Here is a 14690-nt window from a genome sequence, read left to right as displayed (position 1 = left end):
CCATTTACTTTGAAAAAGGGGAGACAGTTACATTTTAAAGCATCCGTGTGAAAACAAACCTGGAAAGAGACGTCAAGATTTGGGGAGAAAAAAAAAGATTTATACATTCCAGTGCATTTTTCATGGGATATATCCTAAATTAAATCAGGCTAGCAGAGCACAAATGAACAAACATACTTTGTCTTTTTTTTCATACTTTTACAGAGGACTACAAATGAGAAGAAAGAAAAGAATCAGGAATGAAATAATGCAGAAGCCATAGATATTGTTATACTGAGTCATATTTAAATACCAAGCATTACATTATTCTTCTTACATCTGAAAATAGAATACAAAGGAAAATGTACAGTTCATTCAGTCAAACTGACAGATAAGAGTGGTGTGTAGCACAACTTTATGATTTAAAACTATTTGTTTCAGTCTTTTTGAGTCGAACTTCCTCAAATCAGAAGTACCTCCCATAAACACAGTAGGCTCGTTAGGAAAAAGGTGGATAATTAAAGCCATTTTCCCAAAAGATAATGTATACTGCTGACTTAAACTTTGTTAACCTTGCAACTCCCACTCTGACTGCTTTATTTTGCATAACTACATGCTGTATTTCAGAGTACAGGAATATGCAAAATGTTCCAATGAAGAAAACTGTTATAGCAGCAATTAAAAATAAAATAGGATTAGGCATAAAATAATATTTTATCTGGCTCAGAGGAAAACGGGAATCATGTCTTTCATTTTCCTGCTGATTAAGGTATAAAACAAGACCTCTTCACCTTACAAACAGCTGTCGGAAGCAAAACTGCTCTGAAATGTGCAAAAGCACTACTTTTGGGATCAGCACCCAACGATTAGTATGAAACAAGTATTGGATTTCACTCAGCAAATAACGTAGAATGTTTTATGTCACTCTTAACTATGGGCTTTCACTACACACATGTATTGCACTCACCTGTCACCCTTCTTACACAGGACATAGAGAATGGATGGATGTCAGCCTTCATTTTTGTTACAGTTCAATAGTCATGAAAAATGACAGGGCAGAAAGAAAAGAGTTTCCTGCACTATTTTTAACCTGAGGCACTTTTTTATTTTACATGAACATTCACATGTATCTCATAAAGAACATAAAGTTTGGAATGTACACAAAATGCACACTGGCCCTCATACACATGTGATGACAGCACACATACCACAGTCAATTGACGGCAATGCTTCTATGGTAACCTACTTTGCGTTCACTCTTTTTTACTCTTTTGTGCTTTGCCATCAGGACGAGTCTTTCTGAAACATTTACGGAAAAGGCAACGGCATGCTTTAATGAAGAGGAATGTGATCAGTGCAACGATTGAGAGTAAGAAGGCCACTACATCCAGGCAGTGGTACTGATACCAGCTCAGATCATGTGCCTGAACTCGTAGATGTTTAGCTCCTTTATGCCGCATCACAAATTCGATCCAGTAAACTGCCTGGTCCAGAGGCTTCATTGGCTGATCATGGTGGATTCTGGACAGTCTCATGATGCTCTCCTTGTACCTTATTAGAGAAGAAATGGAAGCGCTGCTTAACACAAGACAAGCTCTACAAAAGCACAAACGTTTCTAAATATATAATGTGGCAAGCCATGCTTTGAACTAGAGACTTTTTCTATGGTATCAGGATTAAAGTGAATACTGAAGGTGGCCGTTGTAATCAAATGACCAAAAAGAAAATCTTATGTACATTTTTATGTACTCTTCTGTATGTATTATTTTCCTTGAGGTGAAATTATAATTGTAGTGTTAGTTTTTATTCAAAATCCAATGTAAATGTAGAAATCAAAACATTTTACACCCTGTCTCTAGCCTTTTTAGTAAACCAAACAAACAAAAACGTTTTAAACTAAGGAAACTAAATGGCCTTTAGTAATAGATTATTTCAAAGCTTATTTCAAATTTACAAAGGACTAACTCACGATGGATTATTTACGACAGTCTTGAGAGCATCCACCAGGTCTTTGGACTGCATTGAGTTGATATCAAGAACTACAGCAGCTCCTTTGGTTTTCATGTGCATTAGATTATCAGGCTGGTCAGCAAACAGTGGCAAGCCCACCATTGGGACACCATGATAAATAGCCTCATACAGTCCATTTGTCCCACCGTGGGTAATGAAGGCCTTAGTTTTTGGATGACCTATCAAATAAAATAAAGTCTGAGTCTATCTGACATCAATTAATGGTCTTTATGTATAATGAGCACACATAACAACACTTTCCTTACCAAGCAAATCATTCTGTGGGATCCAGTCATAGAGTTTTGTATTGGGGGCGAGAGTTTCTGGTGTTTTCCCATTATAACGCCAAACAACCTGTGCAAATACACGCAAGGAAAACGTATTAACAGTTGCTTTAGGGCACTGAGTATATGAACACTTAAGCAGCAAGTTTATAGAAAACTTGGGTTCTGTACAAAAAAGTGTATTTATTTTTTTAACCCTTTTAAGACACACCTATAAAACTCTGAGGTTGTTAAAGGGTTAGTTCACTCAAAAATAAAAATTAGCCCATGAATTACTCACCCTCAAGGCATCCTAGGTGTATATGACTTTCTTCTTTCAGATGAATTCAATTGGAGTTATATTACAAATTGACTTTGATCTTCCAAGCTGTTTAATGGCAGTCAGCGGGTGTTGCAGTTCATCAGTCCAAAAGAAGTGAAATAAAGCGCATCCATTCATAATAAAAAGTGCCTCACACGGCTCCAGGGGGCGAACAAAGGCCACCTGTAGCGAATCGATGCGTTTTTGTAAGAAAAATATCCATATTCAAATGTAATAATCACGTTAATCTAGCTTGCGTCAACAGTTGTACACGGAAGCAGCTCCGGGAGAATGACGTAAGATGTCGGCGTTGCGCATGCTCGTGAAAACCAACGTTTGTTTTCAGGAGTCAAGTCAAGTCCCCTTTATTTATATAGCACTTTTAACAATACAGATTGTGTCAAAGCAACCGTACAGCATTAATTAGGAAAATAGTGTGTCAATAATGCAAAAAAGGAGCAAAGGAAGCAACGTTTCCATACTTTAGAAAAGGAAAACCAGTCTCTTCTTGGCTTATATCAAAATCCTCCAACATTCTTCTTTACAAATCCTCGTTTTGTACTTCTAATTCGTGACCGTTGTTTTGTTTTGATCGCTGCGCTGCCGCGTTCGTCACTTCTGAACGGCGCATGCGCAATGCTGATCTCATACGTCATCCGCCCGGAGCTGCTTCCGTATACAACAGTTGGCACAAGCTAGATTAAAGTGATTATTACGTTTTGAATATGGATATTATTCTTACAAAAACGCATAGATTTGCTACAGGAGGCCTTTGTTCACCCCCCGAATCCGTGTGAGGCACTTTTTATTATGGATGGATGCACTTTATTTCACTTATTTTGGACTGATGCACTGCAACACCCGCTGACTGCCATTAAACAGCTTGGAAGATCAAAGACATTTTTTTATATAAATCTGATTGGATTCGTCTGAAAGAAGAAAGTCATACACACCTAGGATGCCTTGAGGGTGAGTACTTCATGGGCTAATTTTCATTTTTGGGTGAACTAACCCTTTAATAGAGTACATCATTGCTTTGTATGATGAACAGATTAATTTAGGCTTCAATTCACTTATAAACACATACATAGAGCAAATCAATTATGGTAAACAGAGAAGCTCAAATGTGCTTTCTTAATGCGCAAGAACCAGCAAGGTTTGTTGTCACTGATATTGCCCATATTTGATGTGTATGTGCACTGATCGATTTTTATATATGAATAATACCTAAATTAAATCTATTCATCATGTAAAGCAATTGTGTCTCTTCAGAAGACTTGGATTAAATTGCTTGATTCATATGGATTACTGTTATGATGTCTTTATGAACTTCTTTAAATCTTGAAAGTTTCGGTGGAATGGATTTTGAATGGAGGGACAGAAATCTCAGGTTTCATTAAACATATTCATTTGTGTTTTTGAAGATGAACGAAAGTGTCACGGGCTTGAAACAACATGACGATGAGTAATCGATGAGAGAATTTAAATTTTTGGTTGAACTGTCCATAATTCACAATGAGAAAGGTATTGCCTCATTAAAGACATTAAGTACACAGTCTTGTATCTTTTGGTTTTTGGGACTGAATTCCCTACAGACAAAATTACTGGAAAAAATATTTCTAGAACCAAGGCAGCTGTTCTATTGCTATAAAAAGGTAGCTACACACCTTTTGTGGGATCTGGCCAAGAGCAGAAGCAATAGTGATTGCTCTTTCCAATGTCAGGTTTCCGATCATGGAACCCAGTGAGAAGACAACGATGCCATGATCTCCTGAGCTCTGAACAAACTCCTCCAGTTCCTAAAAGACAAACAAATGAGCACATACAGTCCTGACATGTTCTTTCCCTATATCCAGCTTTTCATTAGTGATTAAAAACTGAACTGATTTTCCATCAGAAATGTCATGCCACGTGCTGTTTACAAAATGGGACTGACACTGTAAATCCACAGTATCTTTTAAAGTCAACAGATTGTGGAATTGCATATGTAAGAATCTTTTTAAGATCTGCTGTTTCTACATTTTGACATATCGAATTAAATCTAAGGTGAACTACATTGTATTGAGCAATCAAGGTGAACATGATGAACATGATAAACCTGATCAGCATCAGTTTACTGATTAGATTGAATATAGTTTCCAGTGAGGGGGGTTTGCCAGTCTCTTTTCTTCCTGCTGAGTCAAACTATGTGTGAATATTTACATGTCTATAGTTCTAGTGACCAGGTGGTACTTAAAGTGCCCCTATTATGCCATTTCCATTATTGCCTTTCATGCAGTGTGTAATGTAGCTGTATGGGAATGTAAACGATCTGCAAAGTTGTAAAGCTCAAAGTGCACGATAAATAAAGTTATTGTCTCCCAAAATAAAGAATCGACTAAATGAGATCCCGCTCCATACATCCACGGGCATGAAGTTACAATATTACTTGATCTATTCAAGCAAGGATTAATGCAATGTATTAAAGCAAAAAAAAGTAAAGGCATCAAGAATATGTCAGAAGAGCAGATATTTCAAAATAGATGGCAAAGCAATGCCATTACCTTTGACAGAGGCTTGGCAGGGTTGCAGTGTAGTCCTCCAACAAATTTAAAATTAGGCAGGAGTGGACGTGGATACTCAAAATCCCAGTAAGTTCTTATCAACCAGATATCGGCTTTTCCCATGGTCTCACATATTGTTGTGGGTTTGCCTGTGACATAAGGAAAAGTTATGCTACTTGTTGATTTACCGCCTGTCAACTATTCAGATATTTTGCTTTCTTTTGCTTCATTTACAGCAGCCTTCTTGAACACTCAAGAAAACTGTAAATAAAGGTATTTTCAAATCCAATCAACAAAATAGTCAGGTTGAAGCATGCACATGCTTAATTTTTTTTTCCAGTTGATGGGATTATTTGATGTCTACCCCCAAATCTTGGCAAACAATGCATTTTCATTTTATGGAAAAGAGCAAGTCTGACATACAGTTTTTTACATTTTACAATACCTGTTTATGCAAATACCTGTAATTTAACAGTACGCCAAGTGCAAATGTCCTGAATAAACCAGTTTTTTTTAACTAATCAGTTGAGTGTCTTATTCAATGACTCACTCATAAAGACAGCCACTGTCACCACCAACTTGTGTATCTATGTAACCTACACAAAGCCCCCTTCACTAATGCTTGTAATGCACAATCACGAAGAAATAGAATGATACAAATGATGCATAAACAATAGAAGCACGTTTCCGCCACTGAATAAAACATAAAACAAGGTCATTCCAACTTTGTAATCTCACAATTCTGACTTTTTTCTTGCAATTGCACGTTTTTTCTCTCTCTCAGAACTGCGTGAAGTAAACTCACAACTGTGAGAAATAAAGTTAGAATTGCGAGATATAAACTTACAATTCAGAATTTTTTCTCGCAATTGCAAATTTATATCGCAATTCTGAGAAAAGTCAGAACTGCAAGTTGATATCACGCAATTCTGTGAGAAAAAAAAAGTCAGAATTGTGAGATAAAAAGTCTCAATTACCCTTTTTTTTATTCAGTGGTGGAATGGGCTTCCATAAAAACAGTGCCACTGGACAGTATTAGCACTCTTAGAACACTGTTCATGCAATCAAATAGATGGACTATTGTAAAATAATATTATTTGTTAAAAAATTTTGCTTATGTTTTCACTGTAATACTTACTAAGATATCTTACAGACTGAATTACTTTTGAATTATGAATGTAGCAAGATCATATGTTATTAACGCCTATATGTTTGCTAAATACGGTCACACATTCTGTAGCTTATATTCATTGAAAAATTGATTTAAACCATCAACTTTGTATGACACAAGGGTAAACAGCATCTAGAAAGAGACAAAGACTACTGCACAATTAAAGCAGAAAAGTGGCCAAAAACAAAATAATTACCCCATATTTCAGTGTAAAGCGGATCAAAAGTAAACTTCATGTTCAGTCGGAATATAGTTGTATGTATGATGTAGAGGAGCATGTTTTCAACTCTCTCTATGAAGCTCATACGGTCGGTGAGGTGACCTTGCAAAGCGGCTGCAGGAACGTAGGACGGCGGCGCAGGCATCTGACCGCAAAGCTGCTCGAAAGTATACGCAAATGTTGCACGCAGCGACAGGACATGCGGGATATTCAGCTTCTGTGCCATCAAGTCAGAACATGGCATCATTGGATCAGAAAAAAGCACATCATAATGAGATTCACGAAGCGTGTGCAAAAGATCCTCATTATGAAACATGCCCTTGCAAATGTCAGTAGCCAGCACCATGTAATTAGTCATCACTCGCCAGATGTTGAACACTGTCTCGTATTTAGTGGCTGTGTCATTCATCCAGAGATGAATAAAGTCACTCCACACAGCATTGGCCTCTTCTTTCTCCATGTTGACTTTAAACACGTTGAAATCGAAGCGCTCCTTCCGTGTGTGCGGTACAGTAGGTGATGAAGAACTGACCAGAACCGTCACACTGTGGTTGCGATCGACCAGCGCGTCAATGATCGCACGCATGTTGTGCCAGTGGCTATACTCGCCTGGTAACACCAAAACCTTGCCAGCATGACCAGCTTCTACTCCACACAGCAGTACAAACACAAATAAAGTGCCAGAAATCATGGTGAAATGTTTCTGCTTCTGGAAGTGCAGTGTGATCTGGTGGTAAACTGTGTGTAGGCTATGTGCACAACAGGATTTGGGCAAAGGTCGCGCTGCATTATGGAGGGTAGTTGCACTTTGTCCTCAATCATTCAAGCTAATTTGTTAAAAGATAATGAATACTGTTGACTTAAACTTTCAGTCAACTCAAGCTTGCAGTTGACATTCTAATTGCTTTATTTTTTCTTTTGTTGTTCTGACTATGTAGAGGGACATGCAAATGTTACCATGAACAACACTTTGTCACTTTTGACGGTTAATGTTTCTAATGTGGATGTCTGTAAAACAAATTACATGGCACCCCAGTGATAAAACTATGGATTCGGATGACGATTTATTCACATTTAAGCTGAGTTCTGTAATCCTACGAACCCCTGCTCATATGGCCAGTCGCATGATTGTCTGCTGTAAATAAAATTTCACATGCTTGGGATAATACAAACAAATTCATATTTAATATTATCCTATTTATTATTTGATTATTTAAATCTCCTGTTTAAAAATAGGAAAACAGACGCGCTATGGTTGAAATGGTTTTCTGTCTTGCATTTTATCTCTCAAAATGATGGATGTCATTAAAAATGTGGAGATTAGCAGAAATAAGTTACTGCAACCTCTTACTTACATAAGGTAAAAACAAAGCTGCTTTGTTTATATTTTTTTATGTATATAATTGTATATAATGCATATTTTAAAATGGCTGCCATAGAGACGCATTTCAAATGTGAGAGAAACAATCTCTTCAGCAAGTGGTTAAATATCACCATTATCCAAAACAAGCTATGTCACATAGCACTTCTAAGTAATAATTAATTACATAATGAATAATGAAAATGATAAATATAGCTGCAAGCAGCAGTTAAAACAGTCCAACTATCAGGTTTGTATAAGGCATTATAAGGCTTCAGTCGTGCAATGGGCTCTCTATTTAAGGTTGAAACTACCCAAAAGGAACAAATACGCTGACAGGGCAGGGCAGGGCAGGGCAGGGCAGGGCAGGGCAGGGCAGGGCAGGGCAAGCCTGGGAGCAGCAAGGTGTGACACGACAGGAACCAACAGGACACTAGTGCTGTGTTCCAGTTCATTTTTTATATGCCCTTCACTTGCTAACTTGCCTCCGTCTCGTTTACTCCGATGCATGTCATTGATTACGTTGCATTAGTGCCCACTACTGGCGGAAGCTTTGCAGTGGGCTGAATTGGAATGACTTAAGCCCTTGATCATTTGGAATCCATAATTAGTTGATTTATTATTTACATATTTTCAGTTATGAATTTGTTTGATGCAGCATTCTATATGTATATAGGTATGCTTGGGCTGTTATAAATGTTTTTAAAAAATAATTTATATATTCTAGAGTTGTTTGGGGTGGGGATAAATTAAACGCGATCTGAGATGACGTCATAATCGTGTTGCATTTTAGTCTATGGAGTATTATGACCCTTAGTCAAAATGGAGGGGTCTAGGATCTGTCCATATAAACTTCCCTCGTCCACTTAATGCACTTTAAAATGGCAGCGGGGATTCCCCCGAGGGGAAGTGCTTAGGGAAGTTTGCCAGTGTGTGTCTAAAAGTGAAGCAGGGGGGCAAATTATCCAATAATGAGATACCTAGAGGGGTGGGGTTAGACAATTGACAGGAGAACACATGGCATGGCACATAGAAACAAAGCTTCTGCTGTGGAAGCTGCAATGCACTCCTCAGGTAGTACGGTAGTGGTCACAGTTGCCTGAGGGGAAGCTGCAGCAGTTCTGAACAAATCCAGGGGCCTGCAGCAGTTTCCGCCTGCCACCTTTGCGGAGGCGGCAGATGAGGCAGATCCATTCTACCTTCTCCTCCTCCAATTCCTCGTCACTGGAGGACTGGGGCTTGTACTAACTGGAGTGACAGTCAGTGTGGAAGGACTTTGTACTGCAAGTAGACTCCGATTCCTTACAACGGAGTAAGTGGCGCACAAAGCTCCAAAACAGCAGCCTTCCCATCTCCCAAGGCATGGGTTCTCAACTCTGGCCCTTGAGGTTCAATTTCCTGCAGAGTTTAGCTCCAACCCCAATCAAACTCACCTGAACAAGCTCATCAAGGTCTTCAGGATCACTAGAAGCCACAGGCAGGTGTGTTTGGTTAGGGTTGGAGCTACACTCTGCAGGACAGTGGACCTCGAGGGAAGGTGCCCACTGAAGCTCTGTTGAGTCCTTTTGTTGGCCAGATTATCTGTCAGAGAGTGCATGCTCACACAAAGGGCTCTTTCACCAAACTAAGAATTAGGCTTGCCGTGATAGACGGTGCTGACGGGGATACCATTCAAGTAATTGACACGGAATTGCCGCTATTTGAAAGTGAAAGTAAAATGCGCACGCAGCTTTTACAAGCTATTTAAAAGCGAAGAAAAGAGGGAGCGCCCCCGCGGTGATACCGGTATTACCGGTGTTGTCAAACGTCGATTAACCGGTGGGAAAATTTCCTCACCGTCACAACCCTAAGAATAAGCAAGACTGAAGTGACAGAATCCTGACAATAATCCCTTTAGCCCCCTTTCAAATAAAAAAAATAAATAAAAAAAAACAATAACAGTGGTATTTTTGTTATGAAGATTAATATTTAATTAAAGTATTAATATTAAGGTTTTTTTGGCCAAAAAACTTTGCATGTTTGCTTAAAGGGATAATTGATTGCAAAATGGAATGACAATTCTGCCGTCATTTATGCACCCTCATGTTTTTCTACATCTGTATATCCTTCTTTCCTATGAAAAGAAGATATTTTTAAGAATGTTGTAAGCAATTTGTTACCACTGACTTTCAAAAAAAAAAAAATTACTGAATCATTTCTTCAAATCTCTTCTTTCATATTCTACAGAAGAAAGAAAGACATAGACGTCTAGAATGACATGAGGGTGAGCAAATGATGACAGAATTTAAATTCACTGATGTGTTACGTGATGTGTTACAGTTTCCTATATCAAGTTTTTAATAACTGTTAGTACTGTCTAAATATTTTGGTGCAAATCCCAGGTGCACTCTAAGAGATGGTTTATATGTAGGCATAAACTGAAAGTGTTAATTTGGAAACTGTGACAGAATGGATAAATATTTAGAGGCTGATGAAAAGTTAAAGGCAGGGTAGGTGATTTCAGAGAGGCTAGCAACAGCAAGCTAGCTTTGAAAGTGTAAGATCTCACCCTCCCTGCACATCACTCTCCAAAGCCACACCTCCTCCAAAACACAAGAACGCGCACAGGCAGACCAGTGTCCTGTAGCACAAAGCGAGATGAACAAACTCAGAGTTTTGGAGTAGTTCAGCGGGCTTACAAAGCTCGATATAAATGTTCTCAGTCAACTCAGATTTTGCTCCAGAGTTTGTGATTAACTCCGGAGTGCGTGCACCTGAAAGTGTGACACATGCAGCAAACAGCCAATCACACGGCACATGTGGAGAGCGTCAGCAAAGCATCAGTTTGATTCACTTCTCGCGAGAGTCGGCACAATTTACTTTTTTTCTGAAGACTAAGAGATGTCGTAATTCAAAATGTAATGAATTTAAATGCATTTACAAGGCAGGAATAAACACTGCTGCTGCAGCAAAAGTTTGAGAAGGCAACAGAAAGAAAATATATGACTATGCAAATGAACCAACTTGATTTAATTATTTATATAGTTTCACAGAGGGCTCAAATGGAAAACATAAATTTAGTAATTTTAAAAGTTGGATATATTAAAGCTTATCGATATGTATATATATTTAAATTAAATTAATTGCCACTTCATATAATAATTATATGAATATATTCTATGAGTTATAAACAGTTATAATTGATCAAATATAAATATAATAAATACGTAGCCGCAAAAGTCTGTCAATTTTCTTTGACTCTAAACTACGTTATTTTTGAAGTGAGAGATGGTGGAGTAGCTTTTTTGCATCAGATAAATGTTACTTTGCTCACAGCTGATTGGTCCAGTTTGGGTTTGCAATCTCTAACCCAAAATAAAACCTGCTCGGAAGCAGGGTAGCCATGTAGCATAAGTTACCATGGGGACGAAACCCGCTCGAAACCAACTTACCTTCTTAAGTCCGAAAACTCAGAGTTTGTTCAAACTAAACGCCAACTTACCTGGGTAAAAACGGAAACCGGCTTTGTGATACAGGGCACAGAGGCTAACTAGATTCAGCCCATTGATCACTGGCTGCTGTCAGTCTGAAGTTCTGTCTGCGAGACTAGAGGCTAACCAGTGACATGATGAGAGACAGCATTGGTGGAGGACTGAATGCAACGCTGTCAGATTACCTCATGTCTCATTCACTGGTGAGAAAACATTACAGTACAAAGCACATAATATTACAATAATAACGCCTTCCATTCTCGCTCACTCTGCAGTAGTGTAATGGAATGCGCTGATGACGGATCATGTCTGCGTGAACAGGGTGTGCAGAGGTATGCAAATACATACATTGACAGTCAGGCAGGACAGCCTATCGTAGCCCTCAGACCGAGGGATATGATTGGATGAACATTTTATAGTCCTATGCCTTCCATAGATGATATAAATACATATAGATACATTTAGACCACTTAACTTAGTGATTGCTATCAGGACGTGAAGAGACTTTCAACCAGCATAACAAAAAATGGTTTCGAACCAAATCAACTACCCTGCCTTTAACAATAGTCAGAAGATCGAAAGGGTAACACTTTACTTAGTATTTATGTATAATGCATTATAAAAGTATTCATAATACACCTTGTAATGCATTATATCTTTTCATAAGTACTTGACTCTTTGCAAAGACCCGACCCCCTTAGTTACTGTTGCTACGTCCGACAAGCCATGGCACTTTCGCGCCACACATCATGTTCTCATGCAGTGAAAAATACATCGTGGAGCAATGTGTTTTGATCCTAAACCAACTTAGGTATACATAAAAAAAAATTCCCATTGCTTAGTGCATGGCTTAAATGAAAGATTGACCAAAAGGTATCAAATTACCCACAATATTATTCCTTATATAGCACATATTTTGGAGATAATATAAACATATAGACTAACAAAGTTGCTGATTCACTATTTGGGGGGCATCAAGATAGTTTTGTTGGGACTCAAATCAATGCAGAGGTCAGAAGTTCAATCCTAAAGCTCAGTCGCAAGTCTTGTGCTATGAAATTTTTTCTGAACATTTTGGCTGTTATAAAGTTACAATGTTTATTTGGTTTGCAGGGCTAATATACACACGCATGTTGTACCAGTGGCTGTATTCTCCCGGCAGCACGAGCACGAGCACATTACCACTGTGCGTAAAGCTCAAGTCACCAAATAGGAAGATTACGAAAAGTGTAAACGACTTTCCCAAACATTGCATTTTAGAAGCATTCGTGAAGACGCAGCAGGCAAACAGATTGTTTGATATGAGCGGTTTCTCCAAGATACCAAGGATCTGGGCATACCCGTTCAGGACGGAAAGTTTCTGTGTGAGGGGTGGTGGCGGCCAGTGTTGCTAGATTGGAAATGTCCAAGTATCGTACCAGAAGCTCAAAATTATCGTATTTGGAAGAAAATTATCGTACACAAGTAAAAACGTACAGAATACAGCTATTTATCTACTAGACTAGAACAACAACTTTTTTCCCAAATTCCATTTTTGTTTTAAATTCCAATTTTTTTTCTGGACCCCTTGACATTCCGCGTTATACAGTAAATTCCGTTATACAGTAAAATACGTGCATATAATATAGGCTAGTCTTATTAATGAAATAAAAGACCATTTAAGTGTATAAAGAGAGTCATGTTATTATGTTTTAATAAACACTTGTCATGCTTTACTTATTTTGATGTGTTGACTAACAACACAAATGTAAAGTTGGCCTACTTGATACTTTTAACTGTAGTGTGTTTTCAATATTACATTTAAAATTAATATATTTAGGTTAATTGCAACTTCGTAATTGCAAATAGGCCTGTTTCTAAATTCATGACATAGCCTACAGGTTCAATACCAATGACATTAAAGTATATTTTAGTTTAACTTAGGCTAAATGCTTGTCAGTACATTTGGCCGTATATTTTAAGACCATATTTCAAAGACAATAGAATTATGAAATTACATATAAGGATGTAGCCTACCGAAGTCCTAAGTTGGTCATAAAGAACTCAAATTTTCAGCTAACTGCATTTAATATAAATTCAAACTACAGTACATTTTCATTTAATCGCAATTAAGATGCAATTGAAGTGTCCGACAAAACATTACATTCATTTCACACTTAATTATATTCTTTTTAAGTATGTTATTTCCATATTAAGCACTCTTTGTATGTTAAAGTGTACTTATTTTTCACTTTTTGATTATTAAATTAAAAACCAAAACAACCATAAGTAACAATATAAAATAAAATAAAGTAAAATTCAAGTAGAAGTATATTGGGACAACGCCACCTATGGGTCATAAAAAAACAAACAAACAAAAAGTCATTTAAGTCATGAACCTTGTCTCAGTTTTGGATTTTTTTGGGCCATCCACGAAAACGTTTCAAATTTTATTTAAGCATTTATTGGAATAGCACAAATGAAATGCCCCTGCTTCAAGACTAAGGGAAATCTGGATCTGAAATTGTCAAGATGTTTGCTTTTTAGAGCAGGTTTTTAAACCATTTAAAAAGCAAAAATATAGCTACATATCATGCTTTTGCTTGACATTTTAGTCTGTTTTTGAAATTTTTTCCTTTGTTTTTGCTTTAGATAATTTAAAACCATCTACTTTGAATTCTCACTTTGAACTCATTTACAGAATTCACAAATATGTCACACACATTAGATAAAAGCTTGAAACATGACAGATTTATATCATTCATAATAACTATGTCAATGTGCCATTCTATAAGAAAATCTCATTTAGCTGGCTGTTAATAGTCACTTTTGTCAGTTGCCCCACTCTCCACAGAGTCATAAACTCATATGCGATCTGATCTCATTCACATTAGTTCATGGCACTGAAGGGAGTGGGGCAAACTCAACTGGAACTGTTAACATATACTGTAGGCTATTGCATGTTTTTATTATACCAAAAACAGAGAACTCAAGCATAATGCAAGTTTACATTTTGTGGTAGTCATAAAAAAAATCTGGTAGGCTACATTTCACATTTCATGTTGTGTACACTTGTGTATCTTGAGTAGTATGATATTGTAACGGGGCTGACAAGACGTGAGACGTGTGGATCCATCTGCAGGCTTTATTCAAGAGACGTGGTAAACAGGCATATGGCGGGCAAAACACAAGAATAGTCCCAGGGCTAGCGTAGGTCACCGATCAGCAGACAGAATCACAGGGGCGAGATGAGAGGGAGAAATCCAAGAAAACCAGGCGAAGACCAAGAACCGAGAAAACAAGGCTAAGGCTAAGGCTAAGGCTAAGGCTAAGGCTAAGGCTAAGGCTAAGTAATGTAACTATCTGGGGGAAG

The 14690-nt window shown here is 37.7% G+C and overlaps 1 protein-coding gene across 3 annotated transcripts in view; it reads right to left on the bottom strand.

Annotated features, from left to right (window-relative positions):
- Window positions 1-687: 687 nt before the first annotated feature.
- Window positions 688-14690, bottom strand: part of LOC107556031 (UDP-glucuronosyltransferase 2C1-like) — a 25331-nt gene continuing 11328 nt past the window's right edge. The window contains exons 1-7 of one of the 3 annotated variants that reach the window (XM_016239005.1): window positions 12516-12678; window positions 6485-7133; window positions 5118-5266; window positions 4242-4373; window positions 2256-2343; window positions 1949-2168; window positions 688-1530 (exon numbers count right to left, since the gene is read on the bottom strand). In XM_016239005.1, the coding sequence (XP_016094491.1) occupies window positions 1233-1530; window positions 1949-2168; window positions 2256-2343; window positions 4242-4373; window positions 5118-5266; window positions 6485-7133; window positions 12516-12593 (1614 nt within the window). In that variant the 5' untranslated portion in view covers window positions 12594-12678 and the 3' untranslated portion in view covers window positions 688-1232. Of the gene's footprint in view, window positions 1531-1948; window positions 2169-2255; window positions 2344-4241; window positions 4374-5117; window positions 5267-6484; window positions 7325-12515; window positions 12679-14690 lie in introns of those variants that run through there. The other 2 variants (XM_016239004.1, XM_016239003.1) reach the window with 2 other exon arrangements.

The sequence above is a fragment of the Sinocyclocheilus grahami genome, unplaced genomic scaffold (genome assembly GCF_001515645.1).
Source record: "Sinocyclocheilus grahami isolate Dianchi unplaced genomic scaffold, SAMN03320097.WGS_v1.1 scaffold553.1, whole genome shotgun sequence".
Classification (NCBI taxonomy): Eukaryota; Metazoa; Chordata; class Actinopteri; order Cypriniformes; family Cyprinidae; genus Sinocyclocheilus; species Sinocyclocheilus grahami.
Note: the sequence above shows the minus strand (reverse complement) of the source record. Positions and strands in the feature narration are given on the sequence as shown.